This window comes from Zonotrichia leucophrys, chromosome 3 (assembly GCF_028769735.1).
Source record: "Zonotrichia leucophrys gambelii isolate GWCS_2022_RI chromosome 3, RI_Zleu_2.0, whole genome shotgun sequence".
In the NCBI taxonomy this organism is placed as follows: Eukaryota; Metazoa; Chordata; class Aves; order Passeriformes; family Passerellidae; genus Zonotrichia; species Zonotrichia leucophrys.
The window spans coordinates 18,533,610-18,549,476 of NC_088172.1; the positions used below are offsets into that span (position 1 = coordinate 18,533,610).

General features: G+C 38.6%; 1 protein-coding gene across 2 annotated transcripts in view; it reads left to right on the plus strand.

Moving 5' to 3' along the window:
- BMP5 (bone morphogenetic protein 5) overlaps positions 1-15,867 on the plus strand; it is a 54,281-nt gene that overhangs the window by 22,627 nt on the left and 15,787 nt on the right. For both annotated transcript variants that reach the window (XM_064710114.1, XM_064710115.1), the window contains exons 2-3: positions 1,502-1,694; positions 7,495-7,643. In XM_064710114.1, coding sequence (XP_064566184.1) covers positions 1,502-1,694; positions 7,495-7,643 — 342 coding nt within the window. The remainder of the gene's footprint in view (positions 1-1,501; positions 1,695-7,494; positions 7,644-15,867) is intronic.

Below are 15,867 nucleotides of genomic sequence, written 5' to 3' on the forward strand. Positions count from 1 at the left end.
GCCCAAAATTATTTTTTTACCTTTTAGTGGATTTCTATTTTGTAAGGCAACATATACATTATAATAATACAGATATGTATGTTTATCTATAAAATTATATATTTGTATGTGCATGCAAACATACATATTATGTATGTAGAAAGAATTGTTTGGGAGCCATATATATATAAGCATGTAAGTATAAATATTGTAATAATTTACACATTATTTATACATGTAGCATTTAGTAATGCAAATGTGTGCTTTTTCAGAACAGACATTGCTCCTCCCTCAGATCTGAGGACTAAAATGCAGTAAAGGAGCTGGGGTTACAAAAGAGAGTGTTTAGGGAAGCTGAGTGCAGCCATAAATGTTTAGTTGGTTATATAAACCAAATCCCAGCTCTGTATTTTAGACTTTGTCCACCATCAGTTAAACAAAGCATGTATGTCACCAGGCAGGTAGAACTTTCCAGGAGACAGAAATTCTGTCTTCCCACGGAGCACAGCTTATTCATAGGTCAATCATACGCTGTACTCTGTGGAAGTGGAAACCATGGATCATTTTCCTTTCCACATCCCTAAAATCTGAAGGATGAATCCCATAACGCGATCATCATCCAGTACTATGGCCTGTAGTTTCCGTTGTCATATCAAAACATATATTCCATTGCAAAAGTTGCTCCTAACTGAGAATCAGAACTGCAGCAGACAATGGAAATAGACCCAAACCACTTATAAATTAAAATCATCTGGTTTGTTCCTCTTAAAATTCTGTGGAAACCTCAATTAAGCAATCATGAGGCTTGCTTTTTTATTTTAAATTATGGCAGTGTCAGAAGCAGTGGGAGCTGCACCTGCCCACCAAGAACAGGTTTGAGGGGACTTCTCAAGCCAGAATTGTACCTCCTATGCTGCTGGGGTGCCAGAACCACTTGGCCCCGACGCACAGCTCCTTCTTCTGACCACTGGAAAGATGACGTGCATGCCATTAGAGTACAATTTGTGTTAATTTATATGACTTAACTGCTTCTTAACTATACAGTTGTTGCAGTGCACTTTAGTACCACTTTTATTATGTTAAACAGAAATAAGCTGCATTCCTCTCATCAGCCTGGTTATTAGAGGCAATAGTGTTTTTCAAAGTCATCTATAGTTCTGACATTGCTATTGCTGTGCTTATGGCTACACTGAAGTCCTAAGTCCTTTCACAGCTTTTAGTTTGTCCATATTTCTAGTTGCTTTACAACATGCCCCCTTTCAGCTTTTTTTGATATTCTTTCCACTCCAGCTTCTGGAATTTATATAAAAGCCAAGGAGGTTTTTTTTCCTTTTGAACTGAAGATACTGGGCTGGTGGAATTTCCTTTAACTGGAAGTATGTCTGGGCTTGTGGTTTTATTATTTGCACAGTTTTATATTGTCATGTTTGTTAACCCCCGAGCAGAGGGAATGCTCCATTCATCGTGGGAAGTGGGCATTTGTTTCACGTCTTTAATTTACATTCAATTCTTTTTCTGACAGTTGAAAGGGACAAGGACTTCTCCCACCACCGAAGGCACTACAAGGAATTCCGCTTTGACCTGACTCAGATCCCGCACGGAGAGGCAGTGACAGCCGCCGAGTTCCGGATCTACAAAGATCGGAGCAACAGCCGCTTTGAGAATGAAACCATTCAGATCAGCATATATCAGATCATCAAGGAGTATCCCAACAGGTATCCCAATCCTGGCGTGGACTCATCACATGCTGAATTCCATCCCCTTTGCCTGTCTTAAGCAGGGACAATATTTGATCATGAGTGTACACTTGACAAGGCATCCTTGCTACCGCTGTGGCTTGTGCAGTGTTAATTCTTAGGCAACAAAAGCAAGCCCTGGATAAGACTAAAACTTACATTAAATGTAATTTATTCCAGGCTTATGTCCAAGTTCACCAAATAATCTGCCCATGCACAGAGCAGGTGAGGTCCCATGAGGTGCCTCAGTGAGCAAATGGTGGAGTCCTGTGCACAGTCCAAGTGTCTGGGTTTGGGAAATGCACCATTTGCTGACACTGAGGTACTGCAAGCCAAGATTCACTTAGCTCCTTAGAGGCAGAAACACTGTCTAACTTTGATTACTTTTGAAGAAGTAATCACATTTTTGCTTGTGTTTGACAATTCTGCAGAAGGTAATTAAAAGATAAACTCATGCATTATCTTTAAGATGACCTGCATACTTAACACATGCTGCTCACCATAACTGAACACTAAAACAAATCATAGAATCATCTAGGTTGGAAAAAATCTTTGAGATCGAGTCCAATCATAAACCTAACGCTGCCAAATCCACCAATAAACCATGTCCTAAGTGCCACACATGATGTTGCATGAGCAAATCCCTGAATGGAGTTTGCAGAGCTCTGTGTATGACATATTTCCAAGACTCTACAAGAACTCAGTAAATTAGCAGATTTCACCAGGCAAAGTAGCTAAGTACCTGAAAATTATGATTGAAAACTAGTATCAATTCCAAGATGCTTCTGAAAAAGCCACATAGACTCAAAATATAGGGATTTAAATTAAATTGGTTCACGTCTTTTCTCAGAAAATGTGTGGGGGGAAAGTTCTATTTTAAGATAAGCAAAAACTCTTCTTCATCTTGGAACTGATTTCTATCCCAGGGAGGTCTGGCAAAACCAAAGAAAATGTCAGCTTAAACTTGCAGAGTATTTGGGAGGAAACAAAAGCCTCATCACAAGCTAGCTTGAAGGCTGAGCCAGAATTCAAATCTCCTTTCTGCCCACAGAATCTTGACCTTGTACCCTCCAGGTCAGATCTCTGAACTCCAAGTTATAAAATATTTATGGCTATAAACAGGGATTCATTTTATACCAATGGAATCAACAGGAGGGAAAGCACTCATCCTTACAGAATACCTTTCACTTTCTTAGTAAATTTGGGGATGAAGAAAAGAGTATTGGGTTGTTTTTTTTTTTTTGACCTCTATCTTCAGCTTCCCAAAAATTCTTTTGACATAGGTTCTAAAAGAAACTTATTGGAGGAAGGAATGAAGCAGGGAGGAACAAACCATGTCTTTTTCAAGAGCACAGGTCAAGGCTAAGATGATGAAAGCTTTACACCTGAGAACTCAGATTGTTTTGTGAACTAATGGGAAAAACTATTTGTTCTAATACTTTTGATGTTTTCTTTTTAAGTTCTTGAATATTTTCAGTTGGTGGTTTGTATTCTATTTTATAGAAAGCAAAACTGTTTACCACTCAGATGAATATCACAGTTATTACCTGACTTGTTCAAATGGCAACTGCCTCTGTGAAGGCATTAAACAATGCTTTTGATTTCTTTCAATGCATAAACAGAAATTTATAAATGTTTTATATTTGTATCTACAATTATAAAAGCCCCATATCCTCTAATGGAAGCATGCTGCTGAAAGGAGGAACAGACAATGACACAACATGCATTTGATTTCACCAGTGTAACTACAGAAGCTTCAGATGTAGACTAAGTGTTTCTCTCCTAGTGTTGATTTTGACAGTTTCTGCTAATATGTAGGGATATTATAGGCAACTGTCTCAGTGGAACAGGACAGGAGAAGACCACAAGCTCTTCACTGTTCAAATTAGAAACAAGAAAATTTTTCCACAAGCCCCTTGCTGTCTCCAGGCAGAAGAAACCCCAAGATGAGCTCCCAGGAATTTTTATTTTTCCAACAAAACCACACCTTTTGTTTTGGGGCCAGACTTCACTTGCAATTTTCTTGACTTTATCACCTCAGGTTTATTTGACATATGTACATTAGGTTTCAGGTACAAAATTTTTAGAAGCTGTAACTACAGACTGGGAGAGGGAGAGAACTTTGAAGATGGAGAGGCACTGGAACATGTAGCCCACATAAGTTGTGAATGCCACATTCCTGGAAGCTTTCAAGGCTGGCCTGAATGGGGCTTTGAGCCACAGGTCCTAGTGTAAGGTGCCCCTGCCCATGGCATGGGGCTGAGACCTGATCATCTTTGAGGACCTTTCCAACCCAAACCTCTCTCTGATTCTATGATTCTGTAATATCCCACAGGATATTACATCCCTCACTAGTGACATTCCACAGCAAAACTGCTCCTGCACCCTTTGCTTTGAGCAGGACACACAAGTGTCTGGCAGGACTCTGCAATCCCAAACACAGGCCTGCTGTGCTTTCAGGCAGGGGTGCCCAGGGCTCAGGGTTTCCAAGTTGCATACTAAGGATTGTGCTGTAGGCTCAGGCATTCTTCTGTCTCTGTGACAGCCTGGATACTAAATGTGTGTGTTTAATTCCCTTGGAGTTTGCTGAAGTTCCAGTCTTTGGGATTAAAGTTTTTTATTTGGTCTAAGGAAATGTACAGCATGGCGCATAGCAGGCTGACTTCCTATGGAGCCCCGCCATCGACTCCTACCCAAGTCTTTTCTCAAGACAAAAGTGAATATTGTCCAATTCATGCCAAATCTTGGTTCATGATTTGGTGGCAGCTAGCCACTAATTCAAGTAAACTCTGAGGGCTGTTTTCACATTAGGGAATGCTCAAGTGGCAATAAGATACAAAAGCCAGTTTCCAGAATGAGGATGGAGGCAAAACAGCATTATTGGGATGGCCTATTACACTGTAGTGATTATTTGATCTGATCAAGGACTGTTCTGGCTTTCAAGGAACATGTAGCTGGTTTGTTCCACCTTTTCTTCCTTAAGGGTCCCAGGAGATTTGGAGCTTCTTAGACGTTCTGCCTTCAGCCTCTTTGCTGAAATTTTTGACTGTGATAGCATTTCTCCTTTATAAAACTGATCATTGGGGACCAGACTGAAATCACTGCCCTAAAGAGCCTCTGTAAAGGTACAGCCAATCAGCTGCACTCTGCATTTTGGGCTATTTACGACATAATGCCTTGGGTTTTTATTACGTGTTGTGGGCTATATTTTAAATAGAAATATATTTTAAAATTCAGCCAAAATTTGCAGCTGTTTTTCATTTTAAGTGTGATTGCACAGAATAAAGGAGAATTTTAAAATTAAAAATGTCACAAAATATGATGGGAAGTTTGACTGAATGAGATGAACCAAGGGGGAACCCTGATCCTAGAGTTCCTGCTGCCTTCTCAGGGGTCAGGTTTTTACCCTGTATCTGTATCAATTGTGGAAGAAGTTGTTATTTTCCCTGAATTTTTTCCCCTGAGTTTTACAGACTTTGAATTTCTGTAGTAATATGCTGTTGTTATGTGGGCTAAATTACTAGTATTGGTCCAGATACATTTTCTCCATTCTTCTATGTGCTTTCAAGAGCACATAGAAGTGCATAGTTCTGGTTTTCTCTAAGTAACCCCAACTCATTTTCGTTTCATTTGCTGAGGTAATGAGTAAGAGCAATCTGTCTCTTTAAAGTGTATAACCTTAGCCAGGTCACTGTACTTGCAGGGAGACAGACAAGTAATTGAAATATCAATATCAAAGACACTTTAGTTTGAGTTTTTGTGGCAGTACAAAGTAATAAGGAACACTGAGGAAAAATTTGTCCCTCATAGGCATTTCCGGGCTGGACCATTCGTAGTGCCTTATTCTGATTTGGCATGGAAAACATTGTGATTTTGTGAACCTTTAGTACCAGTCCTGGATTTGGAATGGAAAGGCTCTATATGAGAAAACAATTATGTATTATAGGAGTAGAAAAGACAAGTGTGGAAATATATCACTGTGGTATTGTGGTATTTTATATTCCAAACACTTTTACAGTTTTCTATTAAATCTACTGAGTGATGCAAAAGTATTTCTAAATAAAAATCTCAAAGTCGGAACTTTTCAGGTTTAAAATTCTGATAAAACTGCATATTAGAGAAAAAAAGTTGGCATTTAAGACTCCAGAGAGTACTATTTATGAGCTTGTGGTATGTTGTTAATTTGTTCAGTGCTAGCATAGCAGATCAGGCTCTTTTGAGTTGTAAGATTTTCGTCATGTTAACTCCAGAGGGGGAATGTAGGTTTTCTCCTTGTGTGGCCATTAGCACAGTTCTACTAGAATGGAAGTGATAAGAGCCCATCAAAAGATTATCCTTTAACAGAAGAAAAAAAAGGCAACTTGGAAAAAAAAAAGCCCTTTCAATTCCTTTTTTTATTTTTAAATTACCTTCCTTTATAATTTCTGAACTCTTTAACCTGATTTTGCAGATATATCTCACATATAAGTAAACATATGCTTGTCATAGTTCACTCGGTCTTATTTTCTTCATTATTTAGCAATCACAGTTTCAAAAGTTGCACTTAATGCTTTTTTTAGTATCAGACATTCTAGGTGCATTTACTGTGTTTAGATCAGACAGGAACTTTCTAAGGTATCATTGTGATCAAGAATGTAAGAATAGAGTGACAAGACACTCGCAATTTTAAATCCACTTTTTCACACAAAGCCTGTTCTGGCTGATTGTCTTTCCTCTTAAAGTGTGAATTAATTTTGTCTGTAAGGCAACAGTACAATTCCCAGATCTGTGTGAGCCAACTCTGCCTTTAGCTGACTTGTACAGTAAAAAATTAGAATGAAACATTTTTTCTTGTATCTTACTGTTTTGACTACTGTTTATGGCATTAAAAATAGGTTTCTATAACTATAGATTTAGGTTTAAAAGGTTAAATGGTGAAAACAGTTTTTAATAATGCATGCTGCTTTGTAGAAGCGTGTAAAATGAAACTGATGAGAGTTAAATATCTTGGGTTTAGTCTGGTCATTGTAGTAAATTATTTGTAATACAGATGATGATCTGGAACCAATTGTGTCATGAGATATGTGGAAACAGAACAAGTAAATGACCCATGCTAAAAATTTAGTAACACAATTATATTAACTCCCCTGAGCAGCCCTTCTGAATTACTGGAAGTTTTCATGGGAACAAATTTGAAAATATACCAGGGAACTGAGGGTTAAAATGTAATAATTATATTATTGAATAGATATGTAATTTCTGCTTTGATATAGAGACTTATTTTCTAGACATCTGCAGTAATAGGAAACGGTCTGAACTGCCATCTATTCCCGTTTTGTCATAGGATACAGCTGCCATCACATATTATTAACAACAGATCTTTTTAGCAACGCTATACCTCTGAGTTTTAATTGAAATTGGGAAGTGATTTTGTCATTTTATGCTGGAAAGTTTATAAAAGTGAATCTTCCTGATGCATTCGAATGTTGAGAGATGAATTTTTTTATACACGGCCTCAATGATGTTTTTCATGTAGTTGTATCAGGAAGTTGTATTTTTCAGATTTTCCAGAGCTATCACTTTTTCATGCTGAAGCTCATTTGAAAAAGACCTCTTAGGGGAAATACCTGTATTATATTTACCAACTACCTGTCAGCTACAGCACATGCTGTACTATGTCATAATGAGGATATATCAAAGGATTATTAATTTGGACTCCAAGAAGTTATTGTCAGCAAGAAAATTAGCAACCAAGCTAATAATATTTGAATGCCTTAAATCCCAATTTTCTTTAATTTAGGGATGCAGACTTGTTCCTGTTAGACACAAGGAAGGCTCAAGCTTCCGATGTGGGCTGGTTTGTCTTCGACATCACAGTGACCAGCAATCACTGGGTGATTAATCCACAGAACAACCTGGGCTTGCAGCTCTGCGCTGAAACTGGGGACGGTAAGATCCAAACTACAGATCCCAAGGCCTTGTGTGCTCTTGTCAAACCTTGCTAGGACCTTTTTCTGGATGCATGTTTTTTAACTTGACTGGGTGACAATTCATTAAGAGTTTGTAAGCAAATAACACTAATCTTGTCCTGCTGTTGATGTGGTCTGCACATTTTCTATTATTTTCAAGTCTTTAGAATATTGCAATTATAAAACTAACTGAATTAAGTGAAATTGGGTTCAGGATAAGGGCTCCTACATACAAAATTAAGATCCATTTTAATGTTCTACTACTGACGATTAAATTCAGGAAAGTCAGATTTGCAGAACTTCTTCTGCAAACTTCTGCAGAATTCTTATTGGGCTGAAGCATAGAAAAAGTTATAAAATAAACCTCAGAGCCATTCAAAAGATATAGCATCTGTTGATACTGATGTTGAAGCAAGTTTAACATTCGGGTAATTTGGGAACTGGTTTTCTTAAATTTGAAAAAGAAAAAAAGATTTTTTTAAACCTTGAAATGATTTAAAAATTTGAAATCTTGAAAATTTTAGTTAGCTGAAAATTAGAAAAGACCACTATCAAAACTGAAGTTTTGAGCTGTGGGGGTTTTAGTACAAATTTACTGGGCTACTGCATTATTCAGTTATGCTCTTCATTAAATTTGAAAATGCATCTCAGTGCAAAACAATATTTTTAGAAGAAATGTTCTTTACTTAGTCTTCTTTAGAAACTAATAAAAAGAGACTTATATACTGTTTTTTCTGTGATGGTTCACTTAATCCATACCACTTTACAAGCAAACTCAGATTTAACTCTTTTTGTCAAAAAGCTTTTTATGTCAGAGGTCAAGGGATCTATGATGCCAGTTAATCTAAACCTTAGCTGACATAATGTTAATGAGTAGCAGAAGAAACCCTGGTGAAAGGATTAATATTTTTTTTTTCCTTCTTTGTTCTGGCTACATTTTCTCATTGGTTTTGATCTAAATTCTCCCTCAGGCTCAGCTGGGCTGTGAACAAAGCGTCTCATACTTTTTCAGCAAGTGCCCTGGCTGCTGGAGAGCTATGCAGAAACTGTCCTTTGGGCACGATGCTTCAGAAGACAGCTGGCAGGCTTGCACCAAAGCTCATGGCCGTTCCATCTGGCGTTACCTTGTGGTCAGAGCACAGCCAGTGGGCACCAGTGCAGAGCAGAGCACGCTGCTGCCCTCGCCCAGCCTCCGAGGCACCGCTCCTGAGCCCGGCCTGCGTGGGGAGCACATCTCTTAGGCAGCCTGGTTTAGTGAGGCCATTTTAAAGCTCTTACAATTCTGGGGAGGTGACACCTCCGTCAGGAATCCAAATTAGGTGGGCTGGCTTCTGGCCAGCTTTCCTGCTCCAGAATAAACTCCATCCTTGACTTTTTTTTTTTTTTTTCCAGGAGATTTGAACACAGAAATTGTTGAAAATTAAATATCCATGAAAGGCATTCATTAAGAAACCCTGCAACCAGCAATTTTTTGGTTCTAGCCTCAAAATTACATCCGTTTGGTAAACTACAGGAAAGTTTGTATGGGTAAAAGGAAACCTTTGGTTAATACACTGAAGAAATTGTAAAAGAATAGCTCATGTAAATATTTCCCCTGTCCTACTCCCAAGATCGGAAAGGTGATAGATAATTTTCTATTTTAAATTCCAAAGCCACAAACAGCTTTACCTTTTGCACCTTACTTATTTGACTTATGAAGGAATTTGCCTTTTCCCTCTCTTTCTATTCCCTTTTTCACTTTATTTGTACAAGGAGTCAACTTCTAGGGACTGAAGTTTTCAAAACTATAGGACAGACCTACGCTACACTACTTCAGCTTAGCACAAGCAAAATCATCCTTTCATGCTCTTACAATTTTGCTCTTAAGGCTTTGATTATTTTTATTGGGTTGCTGTTACTTCTGGAAGCTATTAGAAACACCAGCAGTTGAATGACACGTTTGTGTACAGATGGAACATGAATTTTTATACGACTCAGTGTGTAGCGGACTCGGTTCGTAACCCAGAGAACCCCACCCACCTTTCCTCCAACCAGTTCTCTGAGAGAGCTCAGGGACTGGCTCACATCAGCAGAAAAACCTTCCCTTGGCTCGAGTGAACTTTGGGCCGTGCAGGTCTGAAGCACATTTCTTCATGCCTCCAGCTGTCAGCCGAGCTTACAGGAGGCATAGTACTTCTGTCCCCATAACTGGAGAGATATTTATGATAAAACCTGATCCATTAACCTTTCTGTTGCAACAGATCATTAAACTAAATGGGATTCTGGTAAGTAAGAAGATCCCTGATCGAGTTATTCCGGTGCTACACTGGGGTCCTGGATAATCAAGTCTGTAAAAACATACTAATTTTTAGATTTATTCATGCAGCCAATATGGGGAACCAATGGTTGCTGAGACTCCAGGGTGCTATTATATTGTTATCACTACCATTAAAAGTAATCTTTCTTACAATCATCTATCAGAGACATTTTTTGGCAATTACTTGTGTATATTTCTTTGCATCCCTGAAGATGGTGCACAAATAATAACAATAATGTCTACATAAGGAATAAAAAGAAGTTTGTAACTAATACAACAGTGTGAAAAGAAAATCTTTGGAAAAATGTCTGGTTGTTGTAATTCATATTTTTCCCCCTTTGAAAATCCTGAAAAAAGTACAAAAAGCCACATGACACTGGAATGTGTTTTATTTTTTCTTTAGGACAGTATTTGGTATCATACGTCTCATTTTAGCATGAAATGTAGACTTTTTCTCTTAATGGGACATTTTATTTTGAACAGTAAGAATAAAGGTTTGCATGACACATATGGAAGCTGTCAACATATAATGCACTCTTTCCCTGGGGCTGTGGCAAATTAAGGATCAGGTTTTTTTGATTCTCTTTTTTAACGTATCCTCAACATTCTGCAGCATCCCCTTTTGGCTGATTCCCTGCTTTTGACACCAAAACTCTCTGTCATGATTCAAATGAGAGGTGATCTTTTTCACGCTGATGGATGCACTGATGTTGGATGAATTGCAACATAAAATCAATACAGATGCACAAATAATTTCAAAAGCTCCATGCAACCTCTTCCTGTGTATATATCACATCTCCTAAGACTTAAAAGTTGTTCTAGTGGATCAGCACCTTTGTATTAACATTTAGCATTTTTATAAGTGGACGTTAGCAGTGATCTGAACATCACTATTGCTGAAGTAGTATAAGCAGCTACAAGAGTAATCCTTTTTCTATTTATGTCATTGCTGAGGAGAACCTAGAGTTGTTTACAGAGTATGGGAGAGGGAGATAATGTGCAATGTGATTGGTGGTGATCCACAAAATAAAATGGATTCCAAATACACAGCTCTCAACACAACATCCTGAGTAGCCCCACAGTCATATAGTTCTGTGCCTTTTATTAGATTACTCCAGCTCTCACTTATTTTTCATCTACCAGCACACCAGAAGGGAAGAAACTGCTGTATACTTTGAAAAAACAAAGATTAAGATTTCTGTTACCACATAGTCCAATAGAAGTCTTTGGGCTTTCTTGCTTTTTGAGGTGGGCAGGCAGCAGGAACCCTCAGCTCCCTGACTCTGACTCTCCAAGTACTTTCAAGCATTTTTTTTTTCCCCAGAGCAAAAGCAAACTTGAAAAAAATAGGTTACTCAATCCAAGTGAAGCCTGTGGAAGGCTGATTCCCCCTTCAGCATGAATTTGGGTATGCTCTGATATGTGTCCCCTGGAAGGGGGTTTGGTTCTTAACCCCACATGCTGCATGAAGGATTGGCGAAGTTCTTCTCCAGAGATGCTGGGGAAGAAACTAAAAAACATAGTCTCTGTTTTCTACCCTCTCTTCCTCTTAGCCTAGATCTTCCAAGGTCCCTTTCTTGAACTAAGCCTTCAGAAAGGCAGCTTTCAGTGTGGCATGGAGTAGCTGGTTTGCTCTCAACAACCTGTGGCAGCACTCTGGCCTCTTCATGTACTTGGCTGTATATTTGATGTTGTTTTGGCCTCATCATTACCACACTAAATGTCATGAATTTATCCCACAGCTGCCCCTAGACCACCTTGGCCATGGTAGCTCTCAAGTACGCTAGAGGATGCTGCTGGGTTGTTACTTTTAAACCTCTTGATGGATCTGGTATTTACAATGCAAAGTATGAGGAGTAATGTCTCTTCCATTACTGTCCTTATAGTGGGGAAACTTAGGAAATATGTATTTATATTGATATATATATATGGGCTTTGGCAGGCAACAGCTCTGACTGAATCCTGGGCCATCTGGAAGCCATATAGCCATGTTAGCACAGCACTGAACTCGAGCTAATACATCCTGCCCCTCAGCAGGTTTTATTAGCTTGGGCTCAAGCACCACCTAAGTACAGCTACATCCATTTCTGGTTCAGAGCTGACTTTGGCCAAAATTGTACTAGTTTTAAATTAAACGTGCTCGGCAATACTGTGGTGTGAAACAAGCTGGAGGGATGAGTCTTAGTGCCCAAAACAGGGTGATCCCATGGCAGCTGTCCCCATGAGAAGGGTCCCAGTGCTGCAGTGCTGCCTGGAGGTTCTGTTGACTGTGGTGGAGCTGGCACAGGATGTAAATGCACCAGGAGCACACTCCCACCCTGAGCAGAGCAGATGATCCAGTTCCAGCAGTCTTTAGTTGGCTCAGATAGGTGGAACCACAGTTTCCAGCTGGGTACAAACACTGTGTCAGCTTGTAGCACCCTTTGTTAGTAAGGGCACACTCCCTTAAAGCAGCAGGGCCAAGGAGGGCAGTGAAATGGGCTCCCACCCCTTCTCCTACCACCACTGGTGCACACTGGTCCTGGCTGTACAGCTGTGCAAATCACCCCACACCCTGCTCCCCAGACAGATGAAGGATACAGCTGCTTCTCAACACCATTAGTTTAGAGATAATGGCATTTGTGTTCCATTCCATTCAGAAGGCTTTTATCCATTTTATTCTTTGGTGGATGACCAATTAATCTAATCTCTCCTTGTTTTATTGTCTTCCTGAACACATTTTTTAATGGTGCAGAAAAGCCCCAGGACTCCCACAAGCCACTCACAGTTTAAGTGCATTAACTTGGAAGGATAAATCAAGTACTTACAGAGCATTTTTGTGTATAATTACAACTGATTTTCTTTGTGTAAGCATATATGGTACTGCCACATTATACAGCATTTCAGAGTTCCTTATGTGTTCCCAAGTGCTTTCTTCAAGAGCTTTATGAATACCAAAATTAACACAAAAAGATACCCAAAATTCCTTTAAATTAACTGAGTAAAAACAACTAAATGTAAGATTTGACAAACAAAAGATGAATCTAGTCTTGACTAAAGCTGTGAAGCCTAGGAAAGGCAGAGCAGAGCATCCAAGACCACCCATTTGTCAGAATTCCTTAAAGCCTCCAGGGAGAAGAAGAGTTAATAAAACACACAAAGCATGTGTCAAAAGCATATTTTATGTTTTTATAGATAAATGTGTCCACCAAAGGAAAAGTTTGAGCAACAGTTTATGCAGATAATACAATAGAGACCGTAAAAAAATACTTTAGAGTTGGAGTGTTGAGGATGTGTTATATATAGACCATCACATTGGTGTTATTAGCTTTTCTCTTGTCTTTTTTTACAATAAGCTTAGGTAGCCAAGCTCCAGCTCAATTCTTTTGTTTCAAGTCTCACTGCTCTCGAGAGTGCTGTTAGGGCATGAGAAACCATGAAAGTTTCTCTCTAATTTTGAAAACTACTGCGTCAGCTTTCATAGGCAGAGCATATAGGCAGTTTTTTTCTCAAATATGAAATGTTATTGGACCTTGGATGCTCAGGATCTTTCTTCAAAAGGCCTTTCCTCATTTCAGATGTCACTGCCCAAAAGAAGGAAATCCTAGGTGTGGCATTGGAACTTTAATTTTTTTTTCAGCAAACCACATTGAAATGAATTCTCAGAATTACTAAATTTTTTATTTCTAAGTACAAATACATAAAATTATTACCAAAATAACTACTGTGACCTAGCAGTAGTGGTTAATCTTAAAAAATGTCGTTTGTGACTTCTTGAACACTTTTGAAAGTAAATAAGTTCTTGTTTTTCATAACAAAATGAGTGGTTTGGTGCAGGCTGATGACTCAGGACAAAATAATGGATTTTGGAATTACTCATTGTGCTGTGCTGCCAGTGTAAATCTGGCTAGGATGCATAATGACTGAAGGCTCTTGCAAAATAAGTGTCTGATCAATATTTTACTTAAAATATATACTGTCTGAGGAGATAAAGCCAAGGCACAGATCTTACTGTCATGAGCATCCACACTGGCAGTCTCGGAAAAAGTCAGCTTTCTGAATGTTATGAAAAGCAAGGATATGTCTCCAGGTCAAGACTGCAAGACAGATTATTATTGAAAGATTGAAGGCCTCTTGCATTTCCATTTGGAGCAGCTGGAGGGGAAATGAACTTTTAAGATGGAACTTGATCAGTTCATGCAAAGGATTGCATGATATGACTGCATGTGACAGAACTGAAGCAGACAGAGTGACACAGCAAATAGCTCTGCTGTTATCAACCCGAGTGCAATTCCTGTTTTGTGGGTGAAAAAATAAAAAACACAAAATTGTCAGGATTGTTGAGATAGGACCTTTTTGTAAGCTGAACTTCACAGTTATTTTTGCAGCAGTGATTCCTTTATTATTAGGGGAGAGAATGTGAAAAGGTAAATAATATTAATTCAGTTCAGTCAGTCAAACCCAAACTTCCATGCAAGCTTTTATGCAAACTGCTAAGGGCACTTTACTATCAAATAGTATAAAAGCCAAAAAGAAGTTTAAATGCCAAGTCAAACAAATGCATCTTGCCAAAGACTCAGAATCCTATGAATAAGGAGTAAGTAGTTCAGCAAATTTGAAACATAATGCTTTAAATAAGTCTTAGTCTCCAAATATACCTGCCAGTGTGTAGAGAAGATAATTAATTGTCAGAGCAGTATTGAGAAGTGCATGCTAGAATGTGAAAAATACAAGGGGTCTCAACTATCACTGCACAGAGCAAATCAATCTATTGTGGTTTTGGGGTTTTTCCTAGATGCAGGGGGGCAATTGCAGTGGCCAAGTTCAGCGGAGCAGGCACTAGCACACTGCTAGTTACTTGCACTTCTTTTCTTCTGAAATCCGGGAAAAATCTTTGAAATCCTAGGAATTAAAGATTGGATGGAAGGACAGAATGCAGCCCATTTTTCAGAATGTTTGACAACGTTGTTCAGAGATGCTCAAGAGAAGCAGAAAGACAAATCTCGCTGTTCTGGTTTTATGAGTTTCATCTGGCTGAAGCTCCTAGTGTAGTTAAGCGGGTCAGCCTGAGTCATTCAGCTGACTTTAGAAAGTATTGCTTTAATGCCACAGTATGGAACAACTGCATGCCCCAGAGACCTGGATTTCCAGTTGCCATTGAAGCCAAGAGTTTTTGAAATGTTTACAAGACACGATAGATTAAAACCACTTACAAAAATGAATGCTACAAGGCGAAATTCAGCATAGAGCAAATATTTTTTTAATGTATACTGAAATTGACACTACAAATAAAAATAAGGACTACCTAACAAGACCATGGCACACACAATGGAGCTACTGCTATGGCAGAAAGCTTGATGCTTTTCAGAAGCAGAATGTTTTGAAATACCTCCTGTTCAAGAAGGGGCAACGCTTTTTTAGACTGAAGACCATTTTTAGAATTTTTTCTTCCTTTTTTTTTTATTTCAATAAAGGATAATAGAAGTTCTGTAAATGCAAAATTTCTTTTGAAAAGAAGCAACCTAAAATGGAGACAACATATATCGTTTGAATTTCCAAACCAAACAGTTCAGAGATCCTCCCCAGAAGAAATATTGTGTCTCAAGGGCAGTGTATATTTTGATTGCTTCATCTTCTGAAAGTTGCAGTTAAGCTAAGGTATATGATAAACTGAGAGAGAAAAGTTTAACAATGTACCCACAGAAGTCAATAAAAGTTTTCCTCTGCACAAGAAGCAGATCCAGTGCGTATTCCATTCATGAATTGAACAAATGAGTCCTAAAATCTTATGTGGCTGCTTAGGAGATCAAGCACATAGAGGAATATAGTCACATAAGCTGTTTCTCTGTGTAAAAAGGCTGCGGGTTGCAGGATTAATTTTTTATAGTATATCTCTATACCCTGGATAACCAAGTAAGCCTTAACTTGT